General features: G+C 39.0%; 1 protein-coding gene across 5 annotated transcripts in view; it reads right to left on the bottom strand.

The window, feature by feature from the left end:
• Window positions 1–2,219: 2,219 nt before the first annotated feature.
• LOC126241918 (uncharacterized) overlaps window positions 2,220–17,437 on the bottom strand; it is a 453,558-nt gene continuing 438,340 nt past the window's right edge. For all 5 annotated transcript variants that reach the window (XM_049948047.1, XM_049948046.1, XM_049948051.1 and 2 more), the window contains 6 exons: window positions 15,941–16,075; window positions 15,673–15,837; window positions 14,444–14,575; window positions 13,075–14,292; window positions 11,945–12,215; window positions 2,220–6,796 (listed from right to left, as the gene is read on the bottom strand). In XM_049948047.1, the coding sequence (XP_049804004.1) occupies window positions 2,781–6,796; window positions 11,945–12,215; window positions 13,075–14,292; window positions 14,444–14,575; window positions 15,673–15,837; window positions 15,941–16,075 (5,937 nt within the window). In that variant the 3' untranslated portion in view covers window positions 2,220–2,780. The remainder of the gene's footprint in view (window positions 6,797–11,944; window positions 12,216–13,074; window positions 14,293–14,443; window positions 14,576–15,672; window positions 15,838–15,940; window positions 16,076–17,437) is intronic.

The following is a 17,437-nucleotide window of genomic DNA, read 5'->3' as shown; positions in this document are numbered from 1 at the left end:
TACAGTTACTTCAGTACTCTGCAGTCCACCTTATGGCACATGGCGGAGGGTACTCTATAGCACTACCTCTTATTTCCTTTACTATTCCACCCCCAAACAGAATGAGGGAAAAATGACTGTGTATATGCCTCCATATGAGCCCTAATTTCCTGTATCTTATATTTGTTGCCCTTACATGTAATGTATGTTGGAAGCAACAGAATCATTCTGCAGTCAGCTTCAAATGTCGGTTCTCTAAATTTTCTCAGTAGTGTTCCTCAAAAAGAATGTCGCCTCCCCTACAGGGATTCACATTTGAGTTCTTGAAGCATCTCCATAACACTTGCATGCTCTTCAAACCTACCAATAATAAATCTAACTGGTCACCTCTGAATTGCTTCAGTGTCTTCCTTTAATCCAACCTGGTACGGGTCCCAAACACTCGAGCAGTACTCAAGAATAGGTCGTGCTAGCGTCCTGTATGCAGTCTCCTCTACAGATTAGCAACACAATCTGCATTAACTTACATTTACCTCTTATTTCATAGTTTCTGCTATTTGCTAATTTCACTCCCTTGGGCATTTTCAAGCTACAAAGATGTGATTTCCATCTATAAAATAACAAAATGCAACCCTTAGGTGGGTCTTTGCCCTCCTACCAGTGTCAGCCACACTAAATCTGTTGGTTCGCATTTAAAATAAAACTGCATCTTATTACATGGCCAACATCTGAAAGTCAATGATTCTATTTGATTTTCATACATTGACCATGTCAGGTGCAGTTTTGTTTTAAACGTGAATGAATGGATTTAGTGTGGCTGATGTTGGCATAGGGACAAGACTCACATAAGGGTTATATTTTATTATATTATATGCAAAATTCACATCTGTGTAACTCGAAAATGTCCAAGGAGATGAAATTAGCTAATAGTGAAAAAACCATGTTTATTTAAAAAAAGAAAAAAAAAACAAGAACAGACTATGCAGGACAATGACTTGCCCAAAGAAATTTGCTATGATTTGGAGCTGTATGTCGAAAAGGCATTATGTAAAGCTGTAGCCAGCTGTAAAAGGAAGAAATAAGATTTATGCCAATAGATAAGGGCCAATGGCTTTTTTTCTGTTTGTGTTCACTGCTGCCAACAAAATCAAGTTCTAACAGAGAAATTAAGTGAGTCCTATCCCAGTTATGTGAATAATTTTTGACATCATTTCTCATGGAGAACAGTGGTTTACCTTAGTACTTTAAAATGATCGTAAACAGTCTCTACCACAAGAAACCTTTACTTTTGTGTTACCGGTTTTGGTCAGTTACTGGCCATCTTCAGACCTCGTACCAGTCTTTTGACATTTGTGGAGTCCATGATGCCTGCTCCGTTCTCCTCCACCACCTACCATAGTAGTATGTGGTCTGAAGATGGTCAGTAACTGACCGAAATCAGTAACCACAAAAATACAGGTTCCTTGCAGTCTAGACTGTTTATTTTCATTTTAAACCAATTATGTGAGATGAATGATGGCTATTGACATGCATCCACATAATGTGTGAATTGCATAATACAGAGGGGTACTGTAACTTGCTTTCCCTGATTATATCCAGGAACTGGTTTCTATAACTTTGATACAATTTCTGAATTGGTCCATTTAATTCCACTTTAAAAACAGATTTCATGTATACTGCATATACAAGACTTATAATATCAATATCACGTTATGGTAACATTTGGTGGAACATATCCATAACCATGAATTAAATTAGATAATTTGAGGATGTTTTGTCATATTTATCCCATTAGGAATGGGTCATTTGTGAAATGGATGTTACTGGAGGATGACTTGCTGCTAAAATAATGAATCAATAGCCAAACATTAAAAAAATAATATGCAGATTTGTTCATTATGAGCGTATTTCCTATTGTATTTATTCAACAATTATTTTCAAGAAATTGACGATAAAGAGGTGACATGGAAAAGCTTTTACCTCACTGTAGAACACGAATCAGTTTTTTGCAGTAAATTTCTCTTTGTTGTTAGAATTGTACAGGCCACTGTGATTTATTATCTGACTATCAGGCGGTTGAAATACTGGTTTGGGTCTGCAGCTCATGCATGTTGGATTCATCTTGAGACTGCAACACTTTGTAAAGGCTAACACAGATGTTTGATAATAGTAAATTATTGCAGGATTTTATTCAGTACTCTTATTTTGTTGTGAGCACTGCATGTACAGTAACCACAGAATTACAAAAAGATAATAAAAGTTTTATTTTTTCTTATTAAAATTACATTTACAAAAATATAATACAAAATTATATAGAACTAATGAGATCAAAATTACTGTCACATAAAAATTCCTATATGATTACACCAATTGAACCTCTATGTGACAATCTAATTTGATTCTACATTTATTTCAGGTACAATGGTTCTGTTCTGTGTAGAACAACACTAACCTTAAAATTTAGCTGTGTACTATGGAAATTGATATTTAACATATGAAGACTCAGACTTTATGTTTTTCACTATTACACATAAATTAAGAACAAATTTCACAACAAAAAATAAAGTTTTTTGATTTGTCAGTGTCTAAAATTGAGTAGTTTCACACCAGTATGCATCAAGCATTTTTATAACACTTATCAACACAAGTTCATAAAGAATTTTGTACACATTGTCAATACTGTTCATTTACTTTCTGTTTGCAGAAATAACAAAGCACTGCTTTATAGTTTGTCTTTAAAAACAGAAATAAGTCTCTGAATTAATTAACTATATTACACATTTCCACCATTAAATGAAAACTCAGCTTCTTGGACGGAACCTCGACATATAGAAATCACAGTCTGCACAATAAATTGCTGGAGGAACTACAACTTTTTTACGACACAAATTGCAGGGCGTGGCTCTGACCACAGAAGTCCGTGCTTGATCCACTGGTGCAGCTTGTGCTTTTGTGACATACTGCAATGTCTTTGTGTGTCCTCCTGGCAATTGTGAAGTTGACATCTGCTGATATGAGGGATGCACAGAGTCATAAGGTTGTTTTTGAATCACAGGATTGCTGACACCAGAATACCGTTGTTTGTTGGCAATGTTGCTGACATTGTCCTTATTTGGAAATGCATTGTGACCAATTGCATTTCCCTGTTGGGGTAGCCCTGCCTGCATCTGATACTGATGATCCATGAAATTTGCACTGTCATTGTACAATGCATTTGAACTCATTTCTGGTATGGGATATTTTGTATGAGGTTGAGATAATGAAACAGTCCTTTGCTGTTGAAATGTTTGTGGGTATTGGGGTGGATACTGATGATTTGCTAACTGTGAGGGATGACCTCTAATGACATCTGTAGACTGATGATGCAGTAATTTACCTCTATTCTGATCTGAAGAATATTCAGTTGGCTGTGCTGGTAGCCTTTGAGAGTCCTGAAATGATGGACTACCAGCTAGCTTTGGGTCTTGCATCCATGGCTGACCGTAAGGTTGTGCATTCCTGTTATCAGTGTATGCATTTATTTGGGCCATGTTACTTGGCTGTGATGTCACTTCCATTGCTTTCATATGCGCATTACTTTCCTGCTGACTGTCCGTCCCCTGGAGGCTTCTTACTTCTATCTGTACATCATGTTGTGCGACATGTGCATCAGGTTTGTGGAAAGCTGAGCGAAGAACTCTCTCTAATATTGGATTGGGAATGTAACTGTCCTCTTCTTCATCTTCAGCAGTTGCCACCAAAATAACCTGATCACAGAAAGTCACATTCTTTTTCTTTCCACTTTTTCTTCTACTTTCTTTTGTGTCAAAACTGCTGTTAAGACCGTCCGATTTAAGTTCCGCAAAAGAAACACTTACATCCAATCCTGCAGAATTTTCATGTGTTTTTAATGCAGAAACACTTTCCAATCCTCCAGGAACACTGCTGTTCCTTTTTTTGACCGAAAGGATGCCTGTGTCAAAAGCACTGTCAGATCTGTTTTCTCGTAAGTTTGGTGGACAAGACGATAGAAAACTATTAGTATTATCTACAGATGTATTCTGATGTACACCACTGTTAGTATTAGCTGACACCTGAACACCAGGAGACACATGCTCATGTGTCACAGCAGGTACTCTGTCTCCATCTTGATTTACTGTATTAATGGTACTTTCTGTAACTCTGTTTTCTGAAACACTTTTGCACGGTGTTTGTGTTCGAATACTCTCAAATCTAGAAGCCAAATCTTTTACGGACGAAACTTTTTTATCACTCATATCGGTGCAATTAGAGATACTGCTGTCCTGCACCACTCTACTTGCTGAATTGTCAGTTTGACTTTTTAATTTCTTAAGCTTTCTTTCTGCTTGTTTGGCTTGCAACTCTCTCAGCCACTCTTCACCTGACTTAGCAGGGGCAGAACTTTCTGGCTCAGTGTCCCTAGCCTCTTTAGCTAGAATCTCCTGCCTTTTTTGCTGAAGCTGAATAAGTAGACTACTTGGACTCTGTTCCTGTTGCTGAGTATCTTGCTTTGGTTGCTGAACTTGGTGTTCTTGTAACTCAGGCTGCTGTTGACCATGAGACTGCTGTTGTTGGTAGTGAAGCTGCTGCTTTTGCTGCTGAAGTTGCTGTTGATATGTTGGATGTTGAGGCTGCTGACCTTGTAGTTGTTGATGCTGCAGGAGTTGTTGCTGTTGTTGATACTGAATATGATGCTGCTTTTGCTGATACTGTATCTGCTGTTGCTGGTGCTGCTGGTACTGCAGTTGTTGTTGCTGCTGCTGCTGCTGTTGATACTGCATTTGTTGTTGTTGATATTGGAGGTGATGCTGATATTGCTGCTGCTGGTGATGATGTTGAATCTGTGGATGTTGTAATTGCTGTTGATGATGGAGGTTCTGGAGTTGCTGTTGTTGGAGCTGCTGCTGTTGGTGGTGCTGTAATTGCTGCTGATGCTGTAACTGCTGCTGCTGTTGTTGCTGTTGCAGAAGTTGCTGTTGTTGTAACTGCTGCTGCTGCTGGAGTTGCTGCTGCTGATGAATATGGTGCTTCTGCTGTTGTTGGAACTGTGGAGTAGAATGCAACTGTTGTGTTTGTTGCATATGCAAATGCTGCAAGTGTTGGTGGAGTTGCTGATTCTGCTGTTGCTGCATCACTGAATACTGTTGCTGCTGATTCTGAAGTTGAATATGGTTTTGTATTTGAACCTGATGATATGACTGTTGAGTGTGCTGTGGCTGCATCATCTGATTTTGCTGTTTAGGAGAGCCACTCACTTCCTCAGCAGAGACTGAAAGTTTGTTTATTGCTTCAGTTGTTAATTCAATTTCTAAAGGTGGGGGTGGAGGTGGGAAATCTTCACTGGCTTGCCTGGAGTGAGCAACAGAGCTTACAGGACTTGGGTATGGCGGAAGTGGCAAGTTCTGACCTGTGCTTCCATCTTCAGCAAGAACAGAGCTTTCTGCATTGTTCTTTGAAGAGGAATTCTGTTGAGCCTGATTGAATGAAGCAACATTTTCATTTGTTGGAGACATACTATTCTGTTCATTATGTACTTCTGCTTGGGTCACCACCTTGTTATTGTTCGAAAACTGTGCCATACCATAAAGCGCACCTCCATTTGCATATGTTACAGCCTCATTGTTGATCATTTGAGGTAGCTGATCTTCTACTGCATTAGTTGCATTAGCATTAAATGCCTGAATATAAGACAAAGACTGCGGATCAAAATTATAATTGTAAGGACTTCGATTATTTTGCGGACTCATTTTCACGCCATCCTGTCCTGTAAGAGGCATTTGACAATATGCTTGTGGAAGATTATTTGAATTCTTCCCATTTGACTGTAAACTTGCTTCATGGGGTACTGGATAGTGTTGCCTTTCGAAAGCTCCGGGCTGACATAATTCAGGTGCAATCTTGGCAGTCAGCTGGGAAGTTGTTCGAAGTGGTGGGGGTGGAGGAACTTTCGCAGCATGAAGTACTTTGCCTGCACTGCCATGAAAGCTCTTCCTCATAAGACGGCTTCGTTCTAGGTTCGGATTGCCACCACCTGTGTATTCCAAATGTCCTTCAGACAAATAGCCACACAGTGTACTTGATTTTTCTGATCCTTTGAGACCCACACTGCTGTCATCTTGAGAAGCTTTAACATTACTTAGAATGCCTTTCTGTTCTGTGGCCACACCACCCCTTGAGTCATTTTCTGCACCTTCCTGGCCTTCCCTCAAATCTGGCATCGATCGATTTTTACGACGCAGTATGAGACCACCCATTAGTAATTTACGGCGAATTTTATGTTGTTTTTTCCCTTGTTTTGCTTCAGGTGTAGGAGTTTTCTTACTGTTTTCATCACTGTTCTTTGCTTTGTCCTTCTTGTTGGTGGTTTCCTTTGTTGAACTAGTTATTAAGGAGTTACTCGCTAAGGAATAATCCTTGCCGTTTTTGTTCCTTTCTTCACTTCTGGCCCTTTTTTCACGAGTTTTCATATCATCGTCTTTCTTCTTCACAGATCTAATTATACCTCTTTCTCTGCCTGTTCTGTTATGTAACATATATTCTTCATCTTCCACAACATTTGTACTGTCTCGTGTTTTCCCACTTCCACCACTACGTGATGTACCTCCTGCCTTTTTCTTTGGAAGAGTGGCATAAATTTCAATATTCTTCTCAGCTGTGCTGGACAAGAGTTCCCTGCTGTTCTGACGAGAATGCTGTGCTGCTGACGTCTTGTCACGAGAATTTTGCCTCGTGTGCTGAGCACTGCTTGCTTTATTCCCCGGCCCTCGTGTACTCGAGCTGCTCCCTTCACGGTTGTGTCGCACTTCGACAGTGGTATCTGAAATTTAAACAGAATACTCAGTTAACACTTCTAACAATGGAAAATCCAGGATGGAATAATGACATAATATGAAAAGGATAGATTGCTTCTCACCATATAGCAGTGGTGCTGAGTTGCAAATAGGCACAACAAAAAGACTGTCAAACAAGTACACTCTCAGCCAAAAAGGCCTTCATCAGAATTAGATAACATACACACACTCATGCATACGCAACACACACACACACACACACACACACACACATGACCACAGTCTCTGGCTGCCAAGGCCAGATTGTAAGCAGAAGCATATGATAGGAAAGCAGTCTGGGTGTTGGGGGTAAGGAGGAGACTGGGATCGGGAGGGGGGATGGATAGTAGGGTAGAGGTGGATGATGGTAAAGTGCTGCTTATTGGAGCATACAGGTATGAGATGGAGAAAGGGTAAGGCAGCTACGTACAGCCAGGAAGTTAGATGGAGGGCGGTGGGAGGGGCAGAAAAGAGAGAAGTAGAAAGACCGTGTGAGTGTTAGTGGAATAGAGCGTTGTGTAGTGCTGGAATGGGAGAATGGAAGGGGACAGGTGGGAAAAGAACAATGACTATCGAAGGTTGAGGCCAGGAGGATTACAGAAATGTATGATATACTGCATGGAGAGATCCCACCTGTGCAATTCAGAAAAGCTGGTGTTGGTAGGAAGTATCAAGATGTCACACCTGTGAAGCAGCCACTGAAATGAAGAACATCATGTTGGGCAGTGTGCTCAGCAACTGGGTGGTCCAGCTATTTCTTGGCTATAGTTTGTAGGTGACCATTCATGCTGACAGACAGCTTGTTGGTTGTCATGCCCAAGTCAAATGCAGAATGCTAACCTCAGTTGCAACCATCGTGTTGCATTCTACATGGGCATTACAACCAACAAGCTGTCTGGCTGCATACTGCCCAACAAGATATTCTTCATTTCAGTGACTGCTTCACAGCCTGTGCCATCTGGACCCTTCTTACCAACACCAGATTTTCTGAACTGCACAGGTGGGAACTCTCCCTGCAGTGCATCCTATAGTCCTGTAAACCCCTGGCCTCAAGCTTCGTTAGTCATTGTCCTTTACCCATCTGTCCCCTTCCCTGTTCCCACTCCAGCACAGCACAGCCCTCTATTCCACCAACGCACCAACAGTCTTTGTAATTCCCCCTTTTCCATTGTCCCCACCCTTTGTCTAACTTCCTGACTGCACCTAGCTGCCCTACCCTCTATCCACCTCATCCATGTATGCTTCCACAAGCAGCACTTTACTGTCCCCCACCCCTATCCTGGTATCTCCCCCCTCCCCATCCCAGCCTTCTCCTTACCCCCACCACCCAGATTGCTTCTTCCATCATGTTCGCCGAATGGCCTCGGCAGGCAGGAACTGTTGTACTGTGTGTGTGTGTGTGTGTGTGTGTGTGTTGTCAAATTCTGATTAAGTCATTTTCGGTGAAGAGCTTACTTGTTTGACAGTCTTTCTGTTGTGCCTACCCACAATTCAGCGTCTCCGCTATATTGCGAGTAGCAATCTACCACTTTTGTAATATTGTCAATTAAAACTTCTTGCATTCACAGGACAATGATACACAGGTCAGTCAGAAATGTGTAAAAAACAATATCTGAACATGTAATTCCTTCCCACCTTTAAAGACATAAATGTACATGGCAACATTTCAACTGCTTGATATATTTTTTAGACAACATTTATAGAGGAGCTTAACATGTACCACTGTAAGTATATATGGTGCTTCTAACTGTAATGTGTTGTCTACTCTACAATGGCAGTAAGCTAATGCAATGAAATAATTATGACACATTTGGATGCAGTTATGTTTCTCCTTGTTTTTAATTTTTATTAGTATGTAATTTAATTTTCATGTGCTCTGTACAACTCACTATTCTATGCACTGCATTCAAAACACTTCTATACAAAAATTGGTGAGTGGAGTAAAACATTTTACAGAAATAAATTAAATATAATTTGACATTAAAGATATTTTAACAAATAAAAATTCAACATTTCAACCAGAGATACCAAGAGCAGTGTTACCATTTATGGAATGCGTTCAAAATGACAAACCTTCGCTCAAATAGTGACCAGAAATTTCGAAAGAAAATCTTTTTAAAAAATGGCGGTACAGAGCATAATGAATTTACTATAAATAAAGAAAACTGACAGCATGGTTATCAGAATTAGTAAACACCACTGACTTCACACACACACATTCTGTGCACTTACATAACAATTGAAACACGAGTGATTTTCTTGGTGAATGACTCTAGCTGTTCGTATGAATATAGTGATCCCAAATTAATCTTCTTGGGAGTTTCTAGAGAAACATGAACTGATGAAATTTTGTCATATTCATTTTCATGATCACGTTGAAAACCCATCCCCAGCTGAAGTGAATCTCTTTGCCTGATGATCTTGTGGACTGAAACTGGTAGCACAATAAAGAGGTTGACTTAGCAACTGCTGTTGTGTTTTTCATGAAATATGGTAAGTTGTGAGGCACCAGCTACATAAAATAATTCACATTCATTTTTTCTGAAATATTCCTAGGTTTACTGTGGTTAGCAAAATCATTAATCCAACTCTGTGCACTTGAACTGCTCTTCAACTCCTGAAGTTTAAAAACTGCTAAAAGGTCCACTTAGCATTTTGACAAATGTATTTCCTTGTTGGTTCGATATCAGTCTGTAAGAATTATAGGTTCTCTCTTCCAGGGATAAGAGGAAATGCAAAAAAGAGTGAAAGGGAATGCTTTTGTGAGAGGGGAACTTAGGAGAACACTTTAGACAGACTCAGCTGCATTCATTTATCTGTCACGTCCTGTAGGCTCTGCCACAAAGAACAACAACCAGAGATGTGGAACCAGCCATGGTACACATCAATAAGTGATGCAACTATTAAAAACTGCATTAATAATTAATCATACGTTACTTGTTCTCATCACAGCCTGTCATCTCATATCCATGTAAACATTCTATCATAGCTGTCAAAACATTCACTATCTCCTCCTGGCCAACTCATACAAATATAGAGGCGTAACACTCTGAAGGGTCATGAAATGGAATGGTCACATAGGTTCAGTTGTGGGTAAAGCAGCTGGTAGACTTTGGTTTATTGATCCAATACTGGGGAATTGCAGTCATCTACAAAGGAGATCGCTGACAAATAAATCATGTAACCAGTTCTGGAATATTGCTCAAGTATGGGGGCATCAAACCAAATAGTACTATCAGGGGATATTGAATGTATGCAGAGTAGGGCAGCAGGAATGGTCATAGGTTTGTTCGGTCCATGAGAGACTGCCACAAAAGTACTGAAGGAACTAAACTGGAAGGCTCTTGAATGTAGATGTAAACCATCCTGAAAAAGTCTACTAACAAAGTTTCAAGAACTGGCTTTAAATTGTGACTCTTGGAATATAATACAGCCCCTACAGATCACTCACACATGGATTGTGAGGATAAGATCACAATAATTACTGCACGCACAGAGTCTTTCAAACGATCATTCTTCCTGCTCTCCGTTAAGTCAATGGAGTGGGAAGAAACTTTAATAACTGGTGCAATGGCATGTATTCTCTGCCGTGTGTTTCACAGTGGATTGCAGAGTATAGTTTTGATCAACTGAAACAATATCTTTGGTAGAAAAGGGAACCATCATTTGTTTTAATTTCTTTTTTTTTTTTCCAACAAGTATTCACCATTTTGCTACACGCAGGGTGTTTCCAGAGGGATTTTAAATATTTTAGTATAGATTTATCCAAATAAAACATTCCATGTAACATGTGTCCATTTTATTAGTCACTAAATACAGCTGGTTACAAACAAAAGTTTTCATTTTGCTTGTTGGTACTCCAGTTGATTTAGCTTTATTTATTATCTTTTTTGGTTTGAACCTGAAATTGTAAAGTTGTGTTTGAGTTTAAGTACCTAATTCCAGAGTACCAGATTCAGTAGTATTTATTCAAGTTTGCAGTAAATTCTGTGGGGGTAGTGCAGTGCCCTGCAGTCATGTATCATATGAATGTGCAAATGAACAGAATTTCTTGGCCACCAAAGTCCCCAAACCTCGCCCTTTTAGATATTTGCCTGTAAGCATGCTGCAGTCTACAAAGGAAAAGTAAACATAAAAGACATTGATCATTTGGATTACGAATAGTGCTGCCCTCATAAAAGAATGCCTTGGTTACTACAGAAGAACCACATGTGCTGTTGTCAAGAGAATTCAAAAGTATACTGAACCAGAGGCTGAATTTATGAAAATCAACTTTGTAATTAATTTTTTTCCTTTGCTTAACAACTTCTGTGAGAATTTGTTTGGGTTAAGTCTACTGGCTGTATCTCTGTAGCCAGTAAAAATTGGACATATGTTAAATGGATGTTAGCCTATACTATTACCTCCTAAAATATTTTCTACTACTCCTGAAATGCTCTACACACATTTTAAATCGATGTAAGAATTAATCATGTTTTTCACAAAAAGTGTTTCAGATTTTTTGTTTTCAAAGAGATAAATATAAAGTCTTTGTCTGGCTAGTCTTTGTCTGGCTTTTCCAAGTTTACTGCTGTTGTATCCCATATATTCAGTAAAAAAAGTAGGCCAAAGTAGTCCGCTTGTTTTAAATGTGTAAACATTTAAATTTTACTAAGCAGTTCTTTCCCCAGCCGATAACTTACCGATAACTGCATAATTTTCTGTCTGGACTGAGACTTAATACAGAGTAAAATGCACTTTGATTATACAGGGAACAGATTATACAGGGAACAGAATAACTCTGAGGCAAATAGAAGAGGCGTGTGAATCATACCAAAAAGAAACTATCGAGTTTAAAAATATGCAGAAACATTGAGTAATTAATTTATATATAAACTGGGTGCATGATTCATTTATGGCTTCAGTAACATCATATCAAACCTAGTACAACCTAATAATATTACAGGTTTTTTTTATCTTATTTAACAACACATACATGAGGAAAGATGCTAACTGCTATTTGCTGACAGGTTGTAAATACAACCAATACACCTCTGTTGCTAGCCTGCAAATGCTTCCACAAAATTAAATAAAACCATCCCATATTTATGTAATAATGCTCCCGAATTAAGAATGTTAATGCTGATTCCTCTCACCTTCCTGCGGAGGGTGGCTCTGCAATAACAGTCGTCGATGCAATGAACGAAGTCGCATTACACATGTATTGTGCTTCATGCGAGCCAGGGTCATTGTCTGAGTATTGTTATAGGGAGCATCCATGGCAGCACGTGCTCTCCCTGTTGCTGCATGGCACAGTCCCAGTGCTGCCTGAATGTCACCTGATTCCTCAGCAGCTCTCGAGCGTTCCATAAGTTGATCTGCTTCAGCACAGAGTCGTTCACAGTTTGCTTCTGGTATTTGTGCCAACTAAAAAGAAAAAAAAATGCTTTTACTTACTAATGCTACCACACACGCACATATAACTAGCGAAAGCAGAGGAAGAAGAAACGATATAACTCTGGTTGTAACAAGTTTTGTCTAACAAAAGGCTATAGAAGTCTCATATTATTGCACCTTGTATATTCAAGCATACATACTGTTATATTCCAAATTGTCAAGTAACACAAACAAAAGTGACTTTTTACTGTTTCTACATACGTTCCTCTCTAGAGAGCTACTTAATAATGATCGTAAATTATTTGGACAGTGCCATAACTAATTAATACTCTTGGGAATCTGTTTCAAAGAAGGCATTCTGTATTAAATGAAACTTATAATAATGGAAAGTTCAGAATGGAATAACAACAATATTACGAAAAGGATAGACTGTTACTCACCACATAGAGGTGGTGTCGAGTGTTAAACTGGCACAATGAAAGGACTGCCAAATAATTAAACTATTGGACAAAAAAGACCATATTCAGAACCACAAAACACACACACATTCACACAAATAAAACTCACAACACACATGGCAATTGGCTTTGGCCACTGTGGCCCGACTCAGTTTAGCAGTATTTTCATTGTTCCTGTCTACAACTTGTTGCCTCCTCTATGAGGTGAGTAGCAATCTGTCCTCTCCATAATATATAACAATGATATATTAAATAAAAACTACAAATAAAATGTGAAAAGAAGTCAAAAATGAAGTTTAAAATGTCTGTTGATATAGCATTCAATGTGAGTCATTTGACAAGTCACTAGTATTCACAGACAATTAATGAACAAATACCGTATTTCTATAGTTATGATACTATTAGTTTTGTATGCAGAAAGGAAAAATTACCTGCAGATTGTATTTCAGCCCTTGCTGAAGAGGTAAGCTGTCGGTGGAAGACAGTGAGTAAGAATCATATCCAGCATCATATGGTCCACTGCTTGAACTTGACAGTTCTCCAGGTTTAATGCCAGTTGGGCTTCGTGGTACTCCTCCCTGCACTCTCGGTTGCATCTTGCCAACAATATAGAGGTACGGATTCTCCATTGACGTGGAGGATGACGATGAAGCACTGTTCCTGTCACCACTCCAGTTGCCGGAGTCTCTCCTCCTTGGGACATTCAGATGCTCTGGAATGTTTATTCCATCTGGGCTTCCAACAGGTGTTCCATTGTAACTGCCACCACTGTTGCATCTTTGCAGAACCATCTGCTGTTTCTTCTGCTGTTGAAAAGTCAACACATTTTCTACCGCCTTGCGACTTATGTAGCTGGGTTCCATTCTGTTTGCAACGCAGTCTACTTCGTCTGCCTCTTGGTGTTTTTCAGCACCGAATATGGCATCCTGAATGTCACTGAGGTTCTGATACTCACAGTAGGGTTTGTTAACAACATGTGGATGTCCATTGTGATGCTGTGTGTTATAATGGTGCAGCGGCCCTTCCGGGCTAGGTGTTATCGCTCTGCGAGGTGTGGCGGTAGTTCCACTTACCGAGGCCGACGTCTTTTCCGGACTAGGTGTAATGGACCTACGCATTACTGGGTTTTGATTAGGTGCAGATGAGAGGAGAGGGCCCTGTAGGGGATGCGAAGAAACAACTGCTGCCCCACATTTTGATGTGGCCACTGGTACAGGAGTCACTGTTTTGGGAGCACTGTCGGTCAGGACAGGAGTTCCACTCTGAACCGCATACAGCAACAGCAGGGGCTGGTACCGCCCTCGGCGGCACCTTTCCACAACTTGCTCCCATCGTGGGCCAATTTCTCTAACAGTGGCATCGTCGAAGTAGATCCAAACACGTAACTTTGTGTGAAAGAAAAATGTGGAATAGTGCTTGCCGTAGTAAGTAACTACGCCGACAAGGCAGTGCACTGTAGATGCTGCCCACCGATGATCCACTACACTGTGGAAAACATCTGACAATCGGAGTGTTGTTCCCACGGTAGCAAATACGTCCATTATATGCTCGAGTGTGGGTCGTTCAGAATCCCACACAATTCCCACAGATACTATCTCTGGACGATTCATCAGTGTGCGGCATATCTGGATCTTTGCACCACAAGCACTCTGTTGAAGAAACAAGAAAGCATTGTGAAATAAGTGAGCTAAACTAGTGTATCTATATAATGAACTATATATCTATATACTGAAATTATTCTCTAATCTATTTCCAGTATTCAATGAGAAACAGAGTTAGATGTGTGTAAGTTCTAATTACCGGACAGTCTCGAATATCTCCCATTCCGCCTGCCTTCCTGAGTAGCTGTCCGAAGAGGTCAGGATGCAGAGCTGTTGCAGACGTCTGACGAGCCTGGGCAGTGAGTGCAGATGCTGAGACGTAATGCACCATCTGTGGGGAGTAGCAAACAACTTGTGAAATACACATCAAGGAATGCTTATAAATTTTATAGGACTGTTGTTTTCTTCTACACTATATTAGGCCGCCAATCTAACAGCTATACTGTCTCAAAGACATGCTCTTCTTTCTTTTGAAGTACTTATTCATACACAAAATTCAATACCATGTCTATGAAGCAATAGTTTAGATTAATTTTCCTGGCCCCAACACGGTGTGCTAACTTTTATTTGATTGTAGACTCTGAACACAGTATATAGATACACAAATTTTTGCTGGTGGGACATCCACAACTATCAAATGTAATGTTAAAGATTAAATAACTGCAGGGGATGTTTTAATCATGAAAATTACTGTATGTAGTTTTTCCCACAAAAAATTTTGTTTTCACAGACACACCTTCACAGGCACTTACTGTAGTCTTTTCTAAATGGTTTTTTATAAGAACTGCCAAATTGGTATTTAAATAATACTTTCAACAATGATACCACTTTCTTCAAAAATATCTATTTTCTGACAAGCTTTGAAAATGTTTATAAGAATGACACTAATTAAATAACTTTTGAATGCTTGAACTCATGTGGCACAAAACTACTTTAACAATTTAAACTGAAATAATTTCCCAATAATCTGTCTGATTACATGTCACTTTGCATGACTGATACACAAACATTCCTGAATATAAACAAGCTTTGTTCGTTAAAATAAACGGAGAGTTCCAAAAAATTTCAAATACACACAATCTTCCACAATCATATCTTAATAATTAGCATAAGCTGAATGTGAGGCACCTTAAGTGTTTTATTGAAGGAGGTAATAGCTGTATGAATAAACTGTGGTCACTCAAAAATTAGTGATTTTGAAAAGAATAATTCTCTTATATGTAAATTTACATTGTTCTGAGCTAATTTCTCTTCCAATACTTAGGCTAAATATGAAATTTTTCCATCAAGAAGTGAGAGAAAAAAACCAAGACCTTTACCTCTTCACTCAGTTACTGGTGAAATAAGTATTGCAGTCTTTTGTATGTATCATGACCACACATAGCTGTTTTGTATTGACTATATATGGCTGACTCTGCTTCTCATTACCTGTGTGAATGGAAGGGGCTCAGATGTTGCACCACATGCCCCGCAAACACTCTGCTCCACGAGTGTCATAGCAAATTTCTGGTGAGGTATACAGTGGCGAGCATTGCACATATCCTCTGCTTCACCACTTGCAATGTGAAAGTGAATGCGCAGCAGGATATTTTCCTAAAAACGATAAGAAGTTCATGATGAGCCATGCACATGTTAATAACTGACAAGTCAGTGTCTGTATCTCAGGTGCAAATCTGTGAAAATTAGTGTCACTTACGAAACATTCGGCAGCATCATCCATAAACCCCAGCTGAAAGCGCTGCTGGTCGAAGAACGATTCTGCTAAAGCTCGCCGCAATGCATCTGGAGGAAGTGCGCTCTCTTGGCTGAACTGCAGTTGTGCAAAGAGTTCCTGCAACATTAAGAATAAATCATATGAGTCAAGACAGCTATGGAAAATAATATTTCTTGGTGACTTGTAATTAGTTGTAGAAATATACACTGTGGGGTAATCACAAACATGAAAAAGAACAATTTAATTTTGGCTATGAGTAGTATTTATCAAGTGACCCTTTGGGGCTGAATATTACGGTCTGTATTCATAGCCACAGCAACTGTGTCCTTTCCACAGCTGTTTAACACAGACCAAGCCACATTCTGCCACTAATTTAATAAAATACAGTATAATTAATACAATATAATTAACAGTGATGTGTAACAGAGACATATAGCAAGGTATCCAGTTAGTGATATGAAATTAAATAAATCTCCAAAATATTTTTTGTGAGTAATGCTGCAGGGCCAAGGGTTTTGTGTACTTATTTATTCACCACATTTATATATCTTTGAAATAACTTACTTTTAATAAATAATTTTTATTTGAAGTAGAAAAAACTTTAATGCCTAGGCTGCAATTTTCCTGTCACTATTAAAGTTTTGATAGCTAGTTTTGGTTGCTACCTGCAACCATCTTCAGATCAGTCATTCAAAATGTGAAAAGATGTTGATTAAGGATTGGAAAGCATCATTAGCTGTAGTCATGAAATAACAAGCATTTGTAACTACCAAAACAATAACACAGTACATAGTTTAAAAACATCACTATGACCAAGCCAGGTTTTAGACCATAATCTTGCAGGATATGCAACAGGAAATTTTCCTATATTATTGTCGTCCTGTGAGATTACAGCCTAAAACCTGGCGTGCACACGGTGATGCTTATAAACTGTTTACTTGTATTGTTTTGGCAGTTACGAATATGTTATTGCATGACTATGGCAAATGGTGCTTTCCAATGCTTACTCACTGCCTTCTCACTTTTTGAACGATCTGAAGATGATTGCAGATAGCAACCAAAATTAGTTGTCATACTTTATTTGTGATAGGAAAACTGCAGTCTAGGCATTAAAATTTTTTACTTCAAAAAGTTTTTATCAGAATAACATACTGCTAAGGGAGGGGGATAAGGTAATAAATGATTGACAACACTTAGAAGAGTATGTAAACAAGCATTTTTCAAGTATTGCAGAGAAGTTACAGCAAAATATACCCAAAACAAATATAACACCTGTAAATAATGTTGCACTACATACAATGATGTTGACACACTGTTGACATGTATATCTTGTTTTCCACTTCAAACAAGGACAACAAAAGGCTGCTGTTTATCGTTTTTCCACAAACTGTTTCTGTATTTGATGCTCATATCTCCAAAACAGCAAGTTTTCTCCAAGACTTTTCAGAATATATTGCAGTCCAGGGAGCTGCAGGGCAA

Source organism: Schistocerca nitens, chromosome 1 (genome assembly GCF_023898315.1).
Source record: "Schistocerca nitens isolate TAMUIC-IGC-003100 chromosome 1, iqSchNite1.1, whole genome shotgun sequence".
Taxonomy (NCBI): Eukaryota; Metazoa; Arthropoda; class Insecta; order Orthoptera; family Acrididae; genus Schistocerca; species Schistocerca nitens.
The sequence above is the reverse complement of the archived record's forward strand: the minus strand, read 5'-3'. Positions and strand labels throughout refer to the sequence as shown.